Genomic DNA, 21,998 nt, shown 5'->3' with positions numbered 1-21,998 from the left:
ATCCAATGAAACAGAGCAAACAGTAAAGAAAAATTTCACTGAAGAAAAATTTCCTTATGTAAAAAAGACATCCACCTACATTTTGATAAGGTACACTTTAGACCTGCAATAATTAACCAATGATCACTAAGAATGGCAGACCCTTTTGTCTTTCAAAAGGCAAAGATAATTAAATCAGATTTAAACATATCAGCTATGTTGAAATTCAGGAGTTTATGATGAATTGGTCATCTCTGCAGGATGCTAGGAATCCAATGTATTGCTTTGAAAATCCACACTGAAGGGAAGAAATTGAGCACTTATCCTGCGTTCGCTGTTCAAGCTAGACTTCAAGGGAACCAGGTAGTTTATGAGTAAAAGTTTCTCTTTATAAAAGCAGTCAAACTAGTGAATGCAAATAAAATGACAGAATTAAGGCACTAGCATTTAGCAAACCCAAGGAAATAATGGATAGAAACAAATCACCTGCTGACATCACAAGAAGACAGTTGACCAGATGTACTATGCTTTGGAAGGAATTCAACACCACTGTGAAGTATTCTTTCAAAAACAGAAAGAAAGCCTGAATCTGATCTAGATATGACTACAAATTAACCAAATACAGAGGAAGAACATGTTAAGTAAACCACATCATAGAATGTATCCAAACTATGGGTGTAAAGAAACTCATTTCCTTAAGATCGAATGAAGAAAATAAGCAGTGAAATGGTAAGGGAGAAGCATATAAGTTAGAAGAGATTTAGCAAAAACATGAACAGACTGCAGAGACAATAAAAGAAGGAAATTTGAACAATAATGGGAGGGGTTATTTGATAATATTACAGAACTACTGTTGTTTTTAACCTTGCTTATATGGCTTATACGTTTAAAACCTTTATATTTTAATTACTTTAGATATTTACAATTTTTTTAAATGATACCTGGATTTGTTTGAAAGCAATCTTAAGGCACATGGAGTAGAGATAAACAATACCAGCCATGAGTTGGTTGTTGAAGTTGGGAAATGGGTAACTGAAGGTTAAGTATATTGTTCCTTTTTATAGCAAACCTTTCCAAAGTAAAAAGTTAAAAAATAAGGTAAAATGGCAGCTTCTTAGCTAGCCACAGTGGTACGCACCTTGCAGTCCTAGCTACTTGGGGGGCTGAAGTGAGGGGATAGAAAGTTTAAGGCCAGCCTGAGCTACTTAGAGAGACCTGTCTCAAAAGCAATTTTTTTTAAAGGCTGGGTGTGGGCTGGGGAATTAGTTCATTGGTTCCACCACCTGCCTTGCAAGTGCAAGGACCCGAGTTCTAGCCCCAGTACCAAAAAAATAAAAAAATAAAAGGCTGGGGAGGTAATTCAGTGACAGAGACCACATGAGTTCAATTCCTAACACCACCACCTCAAAAACAAAACAAAACAAAAACAAAGAATAAAGCAAAGTTATTCATGAGTTGGGTGTCCTTATTTGTCTCTATCATTGTATTGGACCTTTTACAGCAAAGTGTTAGGTAGGTATATGATTTGCCCTTTTCCTTCCATCACCTTAAGACACATTTACTTTGATAGAAACTACTTCAGTGTCACCGGAGGTTTGGAATGCACCTCGCCAGCTTGCCTTGTTCAATCCTCCTTTTTTTTTTGACTCTCCTTGCCCCCCACAGGAATCTCTTCCTCTGGCTCCCCCTCTTCAGCACAAGCACCTTGCTTCCCTGCTATCATCCAGTCTCCTGGAACCATCTCTACCTGCTTGTTCAAATTGAACAGTCTTCACGATAGAAGTATCAGAATGCACAGAATTAGCCTAGAATTTATCATAAATAAGTGAAAATACACTGTCCTTTTGGGAGACAAGAGGAAATGATTTCACATTGTAACCAGGCTTCTGAGGGGTTAATGGAGTGAACACAATTGTAGGATTGTTAATAACAACTATTGTTAAAGGGTAAGAGGAAGTGGGAGGGTAGGGGAGAGGAAAAAATGGAAAGGAATAAATATGAGAAGAAGAAAAAAGGGAAACAAAGTCTTTGTAAATAGGGAGGGGTGGAGGGGTTGAAGGGAGGGCAGGAGAATGGGGGAAAAATAAGAACCAAGATAAATCACATAAAGGTACAAATTTCCAAAGACTAATGTCATCATATTGTATACCTAAAATGTACCAATAGGCCACCTTACCACCTCTCCCAGCCTAGAGGAAGGGGCTTCTGGGCCGCCGTTCCACTACTCTCAAGGCAGAGGAGGTAAGTGCTGAAGGTGCCAATAGCACCCCCCACCCCCTGTCAAAATGAGAAGACACATAAATAAGTCTCAAAGAAAGACTTCCAGATCACCTACAGCAACCCCAAAGGGAAGTGAGATGGAACACTCTAATACTTAACCACCTGGACTCCCTGAACTGGCAACAAAAGAGGATCTGGAAAAAATGAAATCAGAAATAATTTCTCAGACTATGTAAAGGTGCAAATTTCCAATGATGAATGTCATTATATTGTATACCTAAAATGTACCAATGATTGGAATGAATAATCGATAATGTAAAATAGGAAGAAAAGGTCCAAAGGGGTAAGGGTAGTGGGAGGGGCAAGGGAAAGGAAAGAAGGGAAAGGAAATATGATGAGAAATGGAAAAAATGGAAATAAAGTCTTTGTAAATAGGGAAGGGTGGAGGGCGTGAAGGGAGGACTAGGAATGGGGAAAAAATAAGAACCAAGATGCATTATGTAAAGGTACAATTCCCAATGAGAAATGTAATTGTGTTGTATACCTACAATGTACCAAAAAAAGAATTTAATACAAAAAAAAAGAAAAGAAACAAATCACACACACGAAAGAAAGGCCATCAGAATCACAGCAGACTTCTCAACACAAATCCTCAAGGCAAGAAGAGCTTGGAGTGACATATTCCAAGCCCTAAAGGAAAACAGTCTCCAACCCAGACTGATGTACCCTGCAAAACTACCTTTCAAAATTGATGGAGAAATAAGATACTTTCATGACAAAGAGCACCTTAGGAACTTCACGAATACCAAAACAGTACTCCAAAACATTTTAGACAATATCCTAGGAACAGACAATGAGGATCACAACCCCAGGAAGCACAGCAGAATGAATCCATCGAGCATGACAAGAAATTAAATGTAAAGGGGGAGAATCCAACAAAAAGAAAAAGTCATGACAATGATAACTCAATATGTATCAGTTATAACCATCAATGTTAACTCAACAATCAAAAGAAATAGACTGGAAGAATGGGTCAAGAAGCAAGATCCAACAACATGGTGCATAGAAGAAACACAATTCAAAAAGAAACTCATAGACTGAAAGCTAAAGGTTGGAAAACAATACTCCATGCAATGGGAACCCCTCAAAATGCAGGAGTAGCTATCCTCTTTGCAGATCAAGTGGATTTCAAACCAACACTGATCAAGAGAGACAAAGAAGGACACTATAACCTTGTAAAGGGAATAATCTAACATGAAGAGATGACAATCATAAAAATATATGCACCAAACACTAGTGCACCCAACTATATAAAATAAATACTAATGGACATGAAAAGTCATATATGCACTAACGCAATAGTAGTTGGGGACCTCATTACTCCACTGTCACAAATAGATAGATCAACTAGACAAAAAATAAGCAATGAAATACTAGAACTTAATCAAACTCTTGAAGAAATTAACTTAACAGATGTTTACAGAGTGTTCCAATCCACAAAATCAGAACAAATATTCTTTTCAGCTGCACACAGGTCGTTCTCCAAAATAGACCACATACGCACTCATAGAAGATATTTAGGTAAGTGCAAAGGAATTGAAGTTATCCCCTGTATATTATCAGACCATAGTGCGATGAAATTGGAGATCAAAGCAAAAGAAATCACAAAAACTTCATAAATACATGGAAATTGAACAACACACTTCTGAATAACCAATGGGTCATAGAGGAAATTAAAGAAGAAACCAGACAGTTCTTTCAATTAAATGACAATGACAATACATATGGGACACAATGAAAGCAGTCTTACGAGGGAAATTCACAGCAGTGAATACTCACATTAGGAAAACAGAACGAGCCCAATTAAAAAACCTGATGCTGAACCTCAAGCTTCTAGAAAAAGAAGAGCAGGATAAACCCCAAGCTTATACAAGGGAGGAAATTATAAATATCAGAGCAGAAATCAATTCAATGGAGATGAAGAGAATGATACAAAAAATTAATGAAGCCAAGAATTGGTTCCTCGAAACAATAAACAAAATTGACAAACCCTTAGCCAATCTTATCGGAAAAAGGAAAGAAAAGGCCCAAATCCATACAATTAGGAATGAAGAAGCTGAAATTGTAACGAAACCAGCAGAAATCCAGAGGATCATCAATACCTACTTCCAGAACCTATGTGCCAATAAGATGGAAAACACAGATGAAATGGACAGATTTCTAGACACATATGAATTACCAAAGTTGAATGAAGACTTAAAATTCTATATGACCCAATGTCAATCAATGAAATTGAAAACCTAATTAAAAACTTACCAACTAAGAAAAGCCCAGGTCCTGATGGCTTCACTGCCAAATTCTACAAGACATTTAGAGAGGAACTACTGCCACTACTATTTAAACTCTTCAGTGAAATTGAAAGGGAAGCAATACTCCCAAATTCTTTCCTGGAAGCAAGCATCACCTTTATCCCCAAACCAGAGAAAGACCCAACTGAAAAAGAGAACTATAGGCCAATTTCACTAATGAACATAGATGCAAAAATCCTTAATAAGATATTGGCAAATAGAATGCAGAAGATCATCCAGAAGATAATACACCCTCACAAAGTGAGATTCATCACAGGGATGCAGGGATGGTTTAACATATGCAAATCAATAAATGTAGCACACTATATCAAAAGAGCCAAGGACAAAAACCATATGATTATCTCCATAGATGGACAAAAAGCATTTGACAAAATCCAACACATATTTATGATAAAAACCCTAAAAAAATTGGAATAGACAGTCTCTACCTAAATCTGATAAAAGCTGTCTCTGAAAAATCAAAAGCCAATATCATACTAAATGGTCAAAACCTGAAATCCTTCACACTAAAATCAGGAACAAGACAAGGATGTCCACTATCACCACTCTTGTTCAATAGAGTTTTGGAAACTTTAGCCACGACAATTAGACAAGAGAAAGAAATAGAAGGAAAAAAGATAGGAAATGAAGAAGTCAAATTGTCATTATTTGCGGATGACATGATACTTCACCTAGAAGACCCCAAGAAGTCCACCAAATGTATTCTAGACTTAATAAGCAAATTCAGTAAAGTAGCTGGATACAAGGTCAAAACACAAAAATCAATAGCTTTCCTCTACACAAACAGTAGACTCACTAAGACAGAAATAGGGCAAATAATACCTTTCATAATAGAGTCCAAGAAACTGAAATACCTAGGAATCAACCTAACAAAAGAAATCAACGACCTCTTCTCTGAAACTACATCACTCTGGAAAGAGAGATGGAAAATGATATAAAAAAATGGAAAGACATCCCTTGCTCCTGGGTAGGAAGGATCAACATAGTGAAAATGGCCATACTTCCAAAACTGCTATATAGATTCAATGCAATCCCAATGGAAATCCCAGCACCATACTTCATGGACCTTGAGAAAACAATCCAAAAATTCATTTGGAAGAAGAAGAGACCCAGAATAGCAAAAGCAATTCTAGGTAACAGAGACATGGCAGGGGGTATCACAACCCCCAACTTGAAACTATAATACAAAGCTACTGTGATGAAAACAGCATGGTACTGGCAAAGAAACGGACCTGAGGACCAGTGGAACAGATTAGAAGATGTAGAAACAACTCCAGGCACACTGAGCCTTATTATCTTTGATAAAGGAGCCAAACACCCTCACTGGAGGAAAGATAGCCTCTTTAATAAATGGTGCTGGAAAAATTGGGTTTCAACTTGCCAAAGATTAAAACTAGACCTATATCTCTCACCATGCACTAAAGTAAACTCAAAATGGATTGAATATCTAAATATTAAAATAGAAACACTGAATTGGCTGGAACAGAGGTTAGGTAGAACTCTTGAAGACATTGGTGTAGGAAAAGATTTTATGAACAAAACCTCAGTTGCCCATGAACTAGCACAAACAATTAACAAGTGGGATCTCTTCCTACTAAAAAGCTTCTGCACAGCAAGAGAAACCACCAGCAGCTTGAAAAGACAACCCACAATGTAGGAAAATATCTTCACCTGCTGTTCCTCAGACAAAGGTCTAGTATCTTGAAACTATAAAGAGCTTTAAAAAATCAGACTTCCCATATTTAAAGACCCAATCCAAAAATAGGCATCTGAAATGAACAGACATTTCACAGATAAAGAAGTAGAAATAGCAAATAAACATATAATAAAATGTTCAACATCACTGGTCATTTGAGAGATGCAAAGGAAAAAAATGCTGAGATTCCACTTCACTCCAGAAAGAATGGCTACTATCATGAAATCAACCAATAACAAATGCTGGTGGGGCTGTGGGGAAAGAGGAACTCTGCTCTACCTGCTGGTGGGAGTGTCGACTGGTGCAACCACTGTGGAAATCAGTATGGAGAAACCTCAAAGAGCTAGGACTATAAGTCACATTTGACCCAGCTATTCCCCTGCTGGGTATCTTCCCCAAAGAATTAAAAGTATCATACCGCAGTGATATATGTGCACCCATGTCCATAGCAGCACAATTTGTAACAGCTAAAACTTGGAAACAGCCCAAATGCCCATCAACTGGAGACTGGATAAAGAAAATGTGGTGCTTTTTGTATAAAATGGAGTACTACTCAGCCATAAAAAATGAGAAAGTAGAGACATTTATAGCTAAATGGATGCACATTGAGGCCATACTCCTAAGTGAAATAAATAGGACACAAACGTGTAAATACATAATAGTTTCTCTACTGTGAGAAACTGAAAGTGTCAAAAAGGACTAAAAGGTATAAGAGATAATGTGAAACAGGAAAAAAAAGGGGCAAAGGGGAAGGGGAAATGAGATGGGTAGGGAAAAGGAAAGAAGGGAATGGAATTAATATGAGAAAGTGAAAAAATGGAAACAAAATCTTTGTAAATAGCATGGGATGGAGGGGTTGAAAGGGAGGCCAGGGGAAGGGGGAAAAATAAGAACCAAGAGAGATTATGTAAAAGTGCAAATTTCCAATGATGAATGTCATTATATTGTATACCTAAAATGTACCAACAAAATAAAAATTAAAAAAATAAAATAAAGTGTACCAATAAGCTTAATGAAAAAAATAAGTATTATGGATAAAGTAGTGAAGTTTGGATGATATGTCTCCCTTGCTTGGCACTGTCTCTTTGCATCCTTGCAGTGGCAGGCATAGAGCCCCTGGCAGAACACAAGGACAGAATAAATATGAGCTAACTTAATTCCAGGAAGAAATTGCTGAAGATGGAAGTCCTTCTGGACAGAAAACAAACCAGTAGAGCATTCCAGTGAAAGTAGATGTGCAGGCTACACTTAGCTCATTTCACACACCCCCAGGCACACCTGCACAAATAAACTGGTGGCTTAAGAAAATGTATTTCAACTTCAAAAAGCTGCAGCGATTTCAGAAATCATAACTGTCAGCTGGGCCAACATTTCCAGGTTTCTGATGTTCTATTGCTCTTTCCTGGGGGAAGGTGAGAATCGTGGCTGAGCTTGCTCTCAGTGTGGACAGCCACCCGAGGCTCATGCTGCTCTGTGGGATGGAAGGTGTTCTGAGGATAAGAAGGTTCCCAGATCCTACGTAAAAGGGAGAGTTCTTAAGTCCTAAGATCAAAGCAGAGTTTGAAATTATAGCTGTCTTCTATAATTAAAGATCATTTTCAGAGAGGTTTATTTCCTCAGTACTCAGGGCCAGTCTTGAAAGCAGAAGGAAGCTCTCTGGAGATCCTGGAGTGAGACAAAAGCCTCAGTCCTCACCTGGCCTGTTGCTAGCCTGTGGGGGACTCTAGGTTTTGTCTTGGGGGCAAAAGAAGGGGATAGGTGAACCCACAAACACTGATGGTGAACCTTTTAGAGTTTTCAATAATACAAACAGCCCGCTGTGGCATGTATGCCATAAGTTCACCACTGCTGATCTGGCAACTTTCCTCCATCCTTCTTTCTAGGCAATATTTCCCCTCACCTAAAAAGCCTGCCAAACCCTGCTCATCGTTTAAGACTCGACAGAAACAACACCTCTTTGGTTGTCTGGTAACCGTGTGGTCTTACAGGACCCCCTTATCCAACCTCTCTAGCTTGGGACTCAACATGGATGGTGCAGGAAGACTCTGGTGATGATAAGACTCAGTGACCCTTGACCCAAAAGCTCTCTTCATCCAGGTGCATGAAATGAAATAGAAGAGCGACTATAGCCCCAGTCATACTGAGTCCTTGACTTATCCATCCAAAGACCTAAGGAGAGGCCAGAATCCCACAGACAAGCCTGGATTGGTTAGTGTATGTCCAGCCCCATGCTGCAGTAGGCAGATGGTTTCTGTGGCAGAGGGAGGGGGCCCTGGTCAGGTATGGCTTATTGTAGGCCAGGGAGCACGGCACAGTGAGACTGCCAGGGGCAAATCCAAGCCACATGGTGGATGGGGTGAGGACAGTTTGACAAACAGAAATAGGGCAGGAGACATAATACTGGCACTACAACAATCTAACCCATGGAGAGAAGGGGCTCACCCATGGGTGTACATTGCAGCATCACAGACTGTGAACATCTGAGGTGCTGGGAAGGGTGGCATAAGACCATGAGCTCATGGCTAGAGATCAACTGCCATGTGGCTAACATTCCCTTGCTCCTGGTGACAGTTCCCGGGAACATGGAATGGCACCTGTGCCATTGTCCCCATGGCCCTCAGGTCTGCACACACTAGGTGGTGACAGACATTTGTTCAGTTCCTGAAACATGGAGTGGGGGGAGACTGAATTTATATAATCTGAGAATGGCCATTTATTTCTTCATTTATCCACTTTGCCTGCCTTACCAAACCATGGAAGCAGAGAGCCTTCTGCACAATCAGTTGGCAGGAGATACGAATATCATATTGTCCCAGAAATTTCCATCTCACCAGCAAGATAGGAAATTGGAAGTGCCCATACTTGAACCCCACCAGGGCTGTACATACTGGGCACCAAACTCAATATTTGATGAGTGAGTGGATGGGAACCTCAGGGCTGGAGAAGAAACTGAGCCTCTTCCCTTTCCTTTTGGGAGTGGCTTGTTGCTGCTATATAGCAATGGGCAAAGACATGCCTATGTGTAGGGTGCTGTGTTACAGCGGTAGGAAGCCCTGAGGTTCCCTAGCAAGTAAACACTAGGCACTGGGACACATACATGGATTGCACGAACAGATTTATGTAAGAAGAATCTCCTCTTCATCAAAGGGAAGATCAGGCCCATCATGAACATCATGCTTTCATCTCAGAGTTCTGGAGCCAGAAGCCAGCCAAGGAAATTCCCAGGATGCCTGCCAGCCCTCTCGTACTGTGAGAAGATCATGATGACAGCAAGGGCCAAGTGTTCACTGGATAATGGGGTCAAGTGAAGTTGAAGACAGTCCAGAAGAGTCTAAAGGAGAATCCATTAAGAAAACTCAGAGGTCAAGTGCTCCAGACCTGATTCTAGATTGGCTTCCTGCCAGTCAGATTTCAGATTCTTCTCCCTTTGAGTGAAAAGTTTCATAGGAACTGGAAGAAACCTCCTTCTGCTCCCTTAGCAGCAAGAAAACAGCTCTTGCTGTGCCCAGGTACACTATTAAAGGCTGTGATGCATGGCTGTCAGGATTAATGCTGATATTTGGTCTCCCCTCTCAGCTTAAGTTTCATAGATCTTTTTACAAAGAAAATGAAGGTCAGGGAATATCTATGAGACTAGAAACACAAATTGAAATCCCATGACAAATTGCTGCTTCTGCACCCAATCTTCTCACAGACAGATATCAATAAAGGGTCTTATGTAAAATGTCCTAATGACATGTGGTACACATTCATTACTGTTTACAGGACCAATGGTTTCTACACATAACCAACTGATCACCTAAGTCCATGGATTATGTCCAAAGAGGAACCAAAAATGTAAGTGAAGGTAAATAATTTGTTTTCCATGTATGTCAAAGACTACAAAGACCTAATGTGCTCTCTGTCTTCTGAAGACTCTAGAGAATTAAACAAGATTCAAGTGTGACACTGGAATTCACATAATTCTGTAGTTATCTAAAGACAAATTAAATTTGTAATTTTCTAGTAATCTTAATTGAGTCTACTTATTTTATAGCATTATAGCATTTTCAAATGCCCTATTTCTCACCTAATTTTTTTTGTAATTCTAGAAATCATTGCTATGGGAATGAGGGGCTCACTTCACACTTGGTGAGAACAGAGGCATAGTGTGCTCATCCTCCTTCCTGCTGAGCATGCTCACTGGACATTATTCACCTCTGTCCCAGGCAATAACAGCTTTCTGGCTGTACAGGAAGTATCTCCTTCTTTTTTCTCCCATAGTTGACTCTACCCAGATATGGGCTTCACTTGGGGATAGTTTCACAGGTGTGCCCGGCAAAAGCTTCAGATTTGGCCTTGCATCACAAAAATCAAAAGTTATCATTAATTTCATGTGTTTGACTTTTAGATGGTGATGTTCTTCTTTTGCTCTCAGTAAGGGCCCACTTTGCCCTATGTTGAGCCAAGGTGAGGTGCAGAACCGAAAGTGGATAGGTCATAGCCACACAACTCCATAAAGAGCGCCTCAAGGTCATGGGTTGGCATGAAGGCAGGGACTCCTTATGGGAACTACCTCCTCAGGGTAGCCCGAAAATTCTTTAAATGTTGGCACCTTCCATGCTTTGGGCATCCTGTGGTAACCTCAGTTTCCTAAGAGTACAGAAAAGCAGTCAAATTTGAAGAAAGAAAAATGACCATCAAGCTCTTGGATTTTCAAACAGCATCATATTATGGTAGGAGGTCCTTTTGACTATGCATATACATAGTCATCAACTGCCATCTTCAAAGTTTACAAACCACCATAATAAAGAATATTCCAAGCCAAAAGATTTATTTTTCTCACCCATAGTACAAAAAATCTATACCAAATGTCATGGAAACATAAATATGTTTGCAAAGCCATTGGGCCAATGATAATTGAAAACACAATAAAGCAGTTTCACTCTCTGATGTTATGAAAAGCCATTAATTTAGCAGAAATCCCCTGGCTCATGCCCAGTAAAACCTGGTTTCTCAAGAGGGGGCTATTAGTCATACATATTCATAGAAACCCTTTTTCTAAAGTGTTTTGTGGATACTTTCATTCTGATTTTTTAAACCAAATGATGTATTTCTGCTGAATCCCTAAAATTATTCAATTATTTGAAATAAATCCCAAATCCTTAAAGTAGATAGCACACTCAAAAGTCAGGTCTGAACAATATAAAGGCCTGCATGTCAGAAACTGGCAGAACCTCCAGGCACTACACAGAAAGGGGACAAGCAACAATTCATCAATTTTCTGCTCCCAGGGAAGATGGATGATCTTGCATCATGAACACATTCCACTAAATAGTAAATAACAAGCTTTCTGTAACGGCACTCACCAGGTAGTTTAAAATACTTTAGTAATTTGAAAGCTTGTCATTGTGACATATTTCTCCTCCAAGGGAATTTTAGGAAAAGAATCATTAGGCATAAAGTATTTGCAAAATCAATCAAAATGTGTATCAATTGTGCCAGAGCTCCTAAGAAATGTAGGGAGAAGAGATTAGCATCTCAGAAACTGCGTTTTCAGTTCATCCACTTGTTTCTCAAACATCATACTACACCTTCCACTAAAGAGTCACACATTGCAGGAGGATTTTAGTATTTTTTGATAAGAAAAAATGATAAGGTTCCTACAAAATGGGCAAGTCAAAATTGACTGACTTGCACAGGCTCTATGCCCTATATCTCTTGCCCTTTATGCAGGATTCTATTAGATAAATTATATAAGAACACTCAGGAATGTGAGAAGTCCTTGAGGAGTCCTTGGACTTCGTGACAATGGCCTTCACAAAGTTGAATCAAAATGCCCAGTGAAGTTGGTGGCTCAACTAGCCTGTGGCCATGTGCTCTGAGCAAGGGGCCCTCACATGCAGATGGTGCTGTTGAGGCAGAGTTAGAAAAATGCAGTCCCAAGGCTTCCAGACAGAATAGGCTTTTGTACCCTGGCTCATAAATGATGAGGACCTGAAGGAATCTGCTCAGCTCTGGCTGCCTAACTCCTCTAGGGCATTTTTCTCCAAGAGCTCTTAGGAGGACCCAGCCCATCTACAACAACAACTGGCAAGTTCCTGGTAAACAAGGAGGGATGAGGTGTGTGCCTGAGCACCTTCTTCTCATAGGAGCCTGCAGTCCTGAAGCAAATATGGATGTGTACAACTGTCAAAGCTGGAGCGGTGTCATGCAAAACATCCCTGCTTGTTTCAAAGTTAGCTTTCAATTATGGAAGTCATTCAGATGATTAAAACCAAAATTAATGTTTTGCTGTTATTTAAATACCCACTGTTTAGAATCCAAAGCCAATCCCTGGGGATAGTGAAGGAAGTCTGGTGATGTAGGGGACACGCTGGCTGCACTAGAGCCACCAAGCTTTTCCTACTATACTAGCTCAAATTCAGGAAGCAAGGACCGCATTTCCATTTCCTCTCTGCTGTAGGAAGCTCATCTTGGTTTTCAAACTCAGCATACTTATGCGCAGACCAGCAGGGGCTGCTTTGCTGATGCGCAGTGTGGATGTGGAAGCCAAGATGCAACTCTTCACCCCTGATCCAGTTGCCCTCATACCCATGTCAATCCCCTGTGGCCCACACGGGCGGCCTTCTAAGGAAAAGATGTGGGCAACAGGAAAGCAGAGGCCCTGAAGTTTGGTGGGAGGCCTCACTCCAGGGCTACACAGAGCCCGGACCTTGGCCAGGTATCCTCCACTCATGGTCACTGCCTCAGGAGCGGTACGGGCCAGGTGACAGGTGCCAGGGAGGAGGAGACCCTTACCCCACCAGACCCCACGTGGTTTGAAGAAGACAGTGTTTAGCCTTCCTCATATTGTTCTGAAGTGCTTGCTCCTTGCTGAACTCACTCAGGTCTCCATGGCATCTAATTCCGGCATCCATCAGGAGGAAGATTCCACCCAACCAACCCTCTGGCTGCCAGACATATACTGGGCTGCACTTCTCTCAGCACTGTCTTTTCATTCTTTCTTACAAAGTTGTGTTGAGTACTGAGATGAGACTGAGCACTGGATCTGAGTCAATATTTCATTCTTCCTTTGCTACAGCAAATGTCTGTCATAGGAAAAGTATTCCTTCTAAAGTATATTTTTAAAAGAAAAATGCTCACAATATCAACATGCTTGATCACTGCCACTGGATTTCTGCTGCAGGCCTAGGGATCTTAAAGGGGCTGATACAGGAACTGGGTACACAGGAGGAATGCTTGCTGGGCAGAGACAAGACCCAGTTTCTGGGGGGTGTCCATAGGGCCCCACCTGGGCCACCCATTGGGCTTCGCCTGGGCCAAGAGCAACTGATCTCAGGAAGCTGCATGTGAAACTTCCCTCACTGATTTCCTTCTTGACACATCCTCATCCTTTTATGCCACTGGCAGTGCCCAGTAGCCACACCATTCCTTTCTGCCTTCCCACTCTGGGGACCTTGGACACATAACCCCCTCCATTCTGAGTTGCCCCTTTATGTGAAGCTCAGTATGTAAGTAAGTAGGGGCAGAGCAGCATCCCTGAAGGGAGAGGGACCAAGAGAAAGAATCATCCCTTCCTGAAGGGAAAGATTCTCCTCCAGGTGCTTGAACCCACCACAGCCAAAGCGTGACAAGCTAGCTTGGATGGAAAGCTTCGCATTGCTAAATACCACATGCAGGTAGATATGTAGCCATCACTTCATGCTGTCATTAGGACTCATGCAATCTCATCTTACAAACAAGACCTCTAAAACCAGGGCTGGATGAATCACCCAATCACTGAGCAAGCAGAACACAAAGCTGGAATACCAAAGCCAGAGCCACCCACCACGAAGAGCCCCTCACCCAGTACAGGACTCCTTGAGAGCCTGGACCACCCCAGCCACTGGAAACACATTCAAGGCTAAGCACATGGGCATCCGTGAGGGCTGGGGGAGGGACAACACTGCCCAGTGTTCGAGGTGCCCAGAGCCTCTGTAACACCTCCTTCAACCAAGTGTCCAGAGCACATGCTGAAGCAGAGTGCAAGCCCTTTTCCCATCTGTTTATCAGTTAACTGATTTCTTTCACCAAAGTTAATATAGTCAACATGATGTTCAAAGCCCATATCACCAAAATGCTTTCTTTTCATTCCACCAAGGTACTCATTAAGGAAAGACATGCTAGAAAAAGAAACTGCTACCTACCGATTCCTCTTGGTTTTCACATTTTGCTCTTCCCTGCCATCTTCTGAACTGGATCCATCGCTGCTGTCGGCTGAAAGAAAATGACATTAATAGGCTGGAGGGTCAGCACTCAGTGCCTGAGCTGACCCTCAGGCAGCTCTCATTCCTAAGCAGTCTCATCTGGAAATTAGGAAAAGAGAATTCTCTTAAAGAATGGTATCAATTCCTACAGCTAGTTTTCTCCCAGTGCACTTTCTCTATTTCAGCAGAAGAGGAACCAGATTTTGCTACTCCAAGGAGAGGTAATTTCCAGTTGTTGTCCATTTGGAAGCTGTCAGGCCTTCCAGAGGGGTTGGAGAGTTCAGGGTGGGGAAACACCTAACACCCTCCCTTGCCTGCGTACCTTGTAAGTGAACCACAGCCCTGTGGCTGCCTCTGCACTGATTGGCTAATGAAGGGGTGGACTACTATCCACTGCTTGTGGGGCCTCCAAAGCTTTCTTCCCTACCTGCAATGTATCCTCAGGCTATTGCAGGCATTGTGGGCTCTACTGCTCCTGTGTCTACTTCCATAAATGAAAGTGGTTTGAAGACAAGTCTGTTTATATCCTTAGGGGGCAGTACTCAATGAGCTTTTGAAAGTATTTTAGGGTTTCTTAACTGTCTCCAAGAGGGAAAAGACAGTAAGAGATGGTTCTAGACAATCATCATTTCTGATCTGGTAGGATGAAGGGCTTGCAGATGCCCCTAGTATCTCAAGAGCTGTCCCAACCCATTGCTTGTTCTGTATCTGTGTCCCTCGCACAGAGAAGGGAAAGGGTGGGCTTGGCAGAATTTCCTTCTGGGTCCTCATCCTACCCACCTGGGCCACACTCTCCCACTGAGGCTGCAAGGAGTGTTCCTACTGAGTGCAAGGTCATGAGAAGGCAGAAGCTGTGGTGCTGCAAAGATCACCATGTTGTTTCTTTTGAAACCTGGCAGTTCAGCCTGTGTTTGGAATCCTGATAGTGCCTCCATCACCTCTATCACCTGGGCTCCATTCTACCTATTTGTAGTTTTGCTCACAATGTGGGATATGGGGCTGTGGATAAGATGAATCAAGTTCTAGAAGCTTACAGCTCATGCTAGGCCAACACAATTCTCTTAGTGTACTCATCCCACCCACAGCCTGTCCATGCCACGTCCTGTACATATGTACAGCCAGCAAGTCATCCTCTCAGCCTGGAGGACCATGAACTGCTCCCTTGACAAGCATTGGTGTAGGCAAAGCTGTCTATGAATCTTCCAGCAAGAGTCTTCACAAAAAAAAGGGCATTATAGGCAATCCCAATCTTTCAAAGGTAGTGTGGGAAGGGTGGTAGGCCTTTGATCATGGAGAGTGAAGCAACCTGACCCCCAGGGGTATTTCCAGGACCCTCAGTTAGGGGCTCCCTCCTGGGACCTGCTGATATCTGGGTGGGTCACTCCTTGCCATGGGCACTGTGCTGGGTCCTGAAGGATGTTTAGAGCCCACCCTGTTTCTAACCCTGGAGACTGCCCTGCAGCTGCTCCCCACCCAGAGTGACAACCAAAATGTCTCCAGAAACTGGCAAATGTCCCAGGTAGGTGTAATTACTTCCTCCAGCTGATAGTCACTGGTGCAGTGAAAAGATAATTGTGATGTTTGAAGAGATGGGGAGGAAGCACTGTAAGTTTTTCCCTTTGTTCCCTGTGATCTCTTCCTGCAAGTGACCTTATACTGGCTAACCCCAAAGGATGCCCTTCAGCTTCCCTGCTTCTGAGCCCCACTCCTGCATGGTCTCCATGTCCCACAGGCACCCAGCTCAGCACACACTGAGCTCACCTGTGCACACACTGCCCCCTCGCTCGGCTCCCACCCACCAGCATCCCTCCATGGGACACTCCTAGGACTCACTCTCACCATCCCGCCTGTCCCCTCTCACCTGGAGCACTGGGATGTTATATTTCCCTTTGCTCCTGTTATACCTCATAGTGTTTTAAATCTCTCCCTGGGTGCCTCCTGCCTGGTGTGTCCAGAGGTATGATAGTCCAGCTTGGTTTTGAAGACTGGTTGGAATTTTTTGTCATCCATTTGTCTTCCATGCATATGAGGTGGGAGATGAAGAGAAATGCAGAGACAAGCCATAGAAGAGATAGATCACATCTCTCACCCTATACCAGAACACACTCCATGAGAGCAAATATGAAGCAGGAGAATTTCTAAATTGTAAAATATGAGGTCATACAATTACACAGATATTATTTAAGATAAATGTATATAGTATTGTCAGTTACAGTTTTTATTTTTAATAATCTCAATGTGCATAGAGCCTTCTTTGTCAAGATACAAAATTCAAAACTCTAAAGGAAAATATTTATAAAAATGAATGATTTTGACATTACAAGACCTGGAAAAATAGAGCTCTTGGGATTGGTCCCTCCACAAATTTTACTGCACTGGTACTGACTGGAATCAACTACTCCAGAGCTTGGAACACGCCGGACACGTCTAACAACAAAACGCCGTGCTGGTGAAGGAGAGGCTGTTCTCCCTGGCTGACCACAGAGCTGGTGGGAAGACACAGCTCTGACCAGGCATAATGAGGACAGCACATTCACTGAAGGTCACTTGGAAAGTCATCAGTGGATGGCCCCAGCCTCAACAGGCCTTTCAGCCTAATTAACAATTGCTGTGAAATAAGAAAAAGATTTTCAGAGTTTCCATATTAAAATGCTCAGAAAACAGGAAAATATAGTAAATTCCCAACTTATGAATGAGTGCCATTCCTGGAGAATGTTTGTAAGTCAGATTCATTCATCATCTGACAAAGTGAGTCACATTCACAGCACATCTGTGAATCTTATACAGTACACCTGTTGAAGTTTGAAACTTGAACATTCATAAATTGGGGACTTACTCTATGGCCATTCATCTGATAAATAGAAATTTAACAGAAACCATATCTGAGGAAGCCTGTACACAAAAACTCAGAATGGATTATCAGTGGATTGAAGACTAAGACTGTAAAACTGTTTGAAAAAAATGGAGAGAACTTGATGACATTGCCTTTCACAATGATTTCTTAAACAGAACACTGCCAATAAGAAAAAATAAATTGGACTTAGTCAAAATGGAAAACTTTTGTGCATCAAAAGACTACCAATAGAGTGAAAAGCCTCCCCACGTAATGGGAGAAATGTTTACAAATTATTTATGCAACAAAGGACTAATATCCAGAATATATATTAAAATTCCTACCATTCAACTACATAAAAGAAACAATCCAATTAAAAAATGAGAAAGGACTTAAATAGACATTTTTGCAAAGAAGAATATGCAATGGGCAAGAAGCACATGAAAAGATGCTCAATATTATTAATCATCTGGGAAATGCAAATCAAACACAAAATTCCACACAGTTTCACATCCACTCCGATGGTTATAAACAAGCAAACAACAATAACAGCACAAAAGAAAACAACAAATGTCAGCAAGGACGTGAAGGTAAACATCTTGTGCAAAATTGGTGGGAATGCGAAATAGTGTAGCCATTGTGGAAAGCTGGCTATTGCTCAAAAAGATAATAATTACTATATAAGGCAGCAATTCTAAACAGAGTATCCAACAGATGTTTGTTAACGTCCATAGCATCTTAATCATAATAGCCAAAGAGTGGACATAACTCATGTTTATTTACCTACAGATGAACAAATGTATAAAATATGGAATATAGATACTATGGAATATTATTTGGCCATAAAAAAGAATGGAATTCTAATATAGGCTACAACTTGAATAAAACTTGAAGTTGATATATTAATTAAAATAGGCCAGACATGAAAGGATGCATACCTGATTCCATTCATATGGGGCATATAAAAATGCAAGTCTAGAGAGACATATGGATGATTTGAGATTATCAAGAGCCTGGGGGATAGGGCATAGGGAGTTATTGGTAAGTCCTTATGGAGTTTCTTTGGGCAATTAAAAAGTTTTAGAAATAGTAGCGATGGTTAAGAAACATTACAATTGAATTTAATGCCACTGAATTTTCACTTAAAAATAGTTAAACAGTATACTTGATGTCATGTATTTTTAACCACAATAAGAAAAAAAATCAAAAGACCAGGAAAAATATTAGACAGATAATACAACTAAAACACAGAGATATCTTGATTTACAAGTTTATATAAGTCAGTAAAACCAAAGTACTTCACAGGAACACAAAACAAACAAATGGCCAACAAACTTGAAAAACTGTTTCATTTTACCAAAACTTGAAGAAATGCCAACTGAAGCAAACAATGTTCTTTAAAAAGTTGTTTTGATGATCTAGAGTGCTGATACAAAATGCATTAACTGGCATGTCAATTGATCAACCTCTTTGGAAGAAGATTGGGCAACATTTGTCAAAAATGTAAGATGCCTGTATCTTTTGTGTGACAACTTCAATAATGTTAAATCACATAATAGATATACTTGGCAAAAGGTGGGGTTGCTGAGCTTGTGGAATGAGGGCTGGATTAGCTAGTGAAAAGTCCTCCGAGTCTCTGTGAGCCCAGTGTCTGTCTGTCTGGGAGTGGGAGGGATCACAATCATTACATCAGTACCCTTAGAACGGGTAGGCAAAATCTCAGGTTAAAATTTGCTGAGAATCACAGGAGGTGAATTGTAGTGGGTTTGGCCAATTTGCATTCAAGTGAGATCCTTGCTGTGTGCTGTGTCCTGGGGTGGATGTGAGGTAGAAGGTAGTAACTCTTCCCAGGAATGATATCACCCTAGAAAGGCAAAGTTCAGGGACCAGGGAAGTAGACAGGAATCCCCAGGTCATCCTTTCAAGGCAGATGCACCCACACAGGTGGTGACCAGGCTTAGTACCCACGCATTCTCAGCTAGATAATGTGAAACTTGTTCCCCACTTTAGGGTCTCTGCTCAGGCCTCTAGGGATCACTCCCACAACCTGGGGAAAAAATGAATGATGCAAATCAAGCAGAAACTCTGGGGCTGTCTGCAAAGATTAGGAGAAAGGACTTAACAGTGGGTGAAGCAACTTCTAGACCAAAGAAATATACACATTACTCAAGAAATATCAAGGCATCTCCAATCCCCTTCCAACCTGGTAAGGCCTAGACTGTACAAATGAGTACTAGCCTGAGAGGGCTTTCCTGAGTGGGATAGGCCCTCCACAGTCAGAGTTGTGTTCAGCCTGTTTTTTGGTCTACAAACAAAGCAACTCAGGAACCTACAGATGAGGTGGGGCAGTGCTTCTGTCTGGGCACCTGCACATGTAGCTCCAAGTGCTGGTGCAGACATCCCCCAAGTCAGGGGCTAGATGGAGCCTCAGAACCCCATCTACAAAACTGCCACACAAGCACAAACAGCAGCGCTGGACAGGTGGCAGGCCAGCCTGCTGGCTCTGCTTCTAGAGTGAGCTCTCACACAGCAACTTCCACTTTCCATGTGACAGCTCCACAAAGGGCCAAGCTGATGGCTTTCTCTGCTCGGCACACAATAAACAGGTCAGTCATTTACAAGTTGTCTTCTTGTTTTGCTTAAGACTCGTGTTTGAGAGTGAAAAAACAGGAGACTCGTGAGCAACAGAGACTCATCCTTCTGAGGGAACTGGGCTCCTTCAGGAGTGCCAAAGAGTGACTGTCCCAAGCCTGTGACTCTCTTAAGCATAAAGAGGGACAAAATGGAAGGGTGGTCCTGCATGGGCAAGAACCCCAGAGAGCATCCCCCAGGGAAAGCCTGGGTGGACCCTGTGGACAATCAGTGGGGGATGCTGACAGGAGTGCACCCCATCAGTGGAGGGAGGGTGGGTTGCTCAGGGCTCTTTGGCAGCAAGAGCCCTGAGGGCATTGCACTCCTGCCAGAAGAGGTGGGGCTAGGGCTTAACTTCACTGGGGACACAGGTCCTGGAGTGAAGGAGAAGGTGGCTCCATCTGCGGGCCCCCACAGATGCCAACATTGCCTTCTCTGTACTATAGATACATTGGTTATGGGACAAATGTAATGAAGTTCAGGCAAAGAAAGAGCTGGGCCAGGCTGGGACACTTGCCACAGGCTGCCCACCTAGGAGATGGGCTCCCAGGATGTTCTGTTTAACTAGGCCTGGGTTCCCTGTTGAAGCTCAGGGAGGAAGCTCTGGGTTTGGCCAGTGATGGCTCTGGGGCACATCTCCACATTCATCTTGACAGGCTGCAAGGAAGCTACCCTCAGTGCCTTGCTGCGGGAATTCTCAGTGTTTCCCACATGTAATGTCACACAGAGCCTCTGGAGCCTCCTCCTCCCAGCCAGCCACAGGTCTCAGGGTCCCCCACATGGGCCTTCTCCCACTCCTGCCTCAGGGTCTATAACAGGCCCATTGCCTGCACCTCATTTTCTGGAGCTCAGTGTTGGTTCTTTCTCAGGGAGGACTCAGCTGCTGGTCCGGTACCCCTGTCCTTGTACCCATCCTTCCCTTCCTTAGCACTGCCTGCCTGATGTGTGCTCACTGTTGGAGGGCTGTGCCCAGGGCTGGATCAAGCATGGGTCCCTAAATAAAGAAATGATTGGCTTATAAAGAAACTAACTTCCCCATTCCCTCCCTCCTTCCTCTTTCCCTCCTTTCTCTGCTCTGGGCCATAGGGGCTGGTAGGTTGAAGCACTAGGGCCTGGGCAACCACTTTAAATAAAGTCCTATTCCAGTCCCCCCACACCCAGGAATCAGGGGGTGTGAAGGCATAGAGAGGTGACACAGTCTCTTTATCATTCTAAAGAAGGGGAGCAGCTGGGGCCTGTTCACCCGTGCCCTGCCCTGCCCTGCACTGCTCTTTGGCCTCCCTTGCCGAAGTGACACAACAAGCTGAAAGTGCATGTTATGAACGTGTCCTAAAACCACCAGAGCCAGCACATCCAAAGCTTGCTCCCTCCTTAACAGAAGCCACCTGGCCAATTACACAGGCATTAAACAAGCACCACACACTCTGCTTCCTGCCAAGGTCAATGGAAGGTACAGATGTGATCCCGGTCAGAGGCTGGATGGACCCTCAGAGTCCCACCTGCAAAACTGCTACAAAAGCACAGACGGCAGTGCTGTGCAGGCGGCAGGCCAGCCTGCTGGCTCTGCTTCCTTTGATTGAGGCTCCTACAAGGCAACTTCCACTTTTCATGTGACAGCTCCACAAAGGGCCAGTCTCTCAAGGAATGGCCTGTTCCCCTCACCAGTGTGTCTGCTGTCAAACAGAGATGCTGGCCAATCTGGTCTCTGAAACGCAGCTTAGGAAATAAAACACTGTTGCCTTCACTGTACAAAGAGCAACTTAGCCCTAGAGGAATCAGGAGGAGCCCAGTATGGAGCTGAGGTACCCAATACAGTTCCTGCCAGAGCCTGGCAGATGGATTTTGTGTGGGGAGAGCCTCTCATACCAGCCTAAGTCCCCCGGACAGGATCCTTAAGCTTAGGAAAGCTCCAAAATTTGCCTCTCACCACACTGGTCTTGCTGAGCACCTTGGCCACCTGGTTCCACTGATGTGGAGACCCAGTACATACTGTCTCAGCTAAACAATGCTGGAGAAAGTGACACATTCACCAGTCACAGCTG

At 42.6% G+C, this 21,998-nt stretch overlaps 1 protein-coding gene across 3 annotated transcripts in view; it reads right to left on the bottom strand.

The window, feature by feature from the left end:
• The window catches only part of Tcerg1l (transcription elongation regulator 1 like), a 218,928-nt gene that overhangs the window by 28,982 nt on the left and 167,948 nt on the right, over positions 1–21,998 (bottom strand). For all 3 annotated transcript variants that reach the window (XM_087185140.1, XM_004838718.4, XM_087185141.1), the window contains exon 8: positions 14,433–14,502. In XM_087185140.1, coding sequence (XP_087041266.1) covers positions 14,433–14,502 — 70 coding nt within the window. The remainder of the gene's footprint in view (positions 1–14,432; positions 14,503–21,998) is intronic.

This window comes from Heterocephalus glaber, unplaced genomic scaffold, assembly GCF_053883595.1.
Source record: "Heterocephalus glaber isolate CG9 unplaced genomic scaffold, H.glaber_assembly_v1.0 deba00001497, whole genome shotgun sequence".
NCBI classification, from domain to species: Eukaryota; Metazoa; Chordata; class Mammalia; order Rodentia; family Bathyergidae; genus Heterocephalus; species Heterocephalus glaber.
The sequence above is the reverse complement of the archived record's forward strand: the minus strand, read 5'-3'. Positions and strand labels throughout refer to the sequence as shown.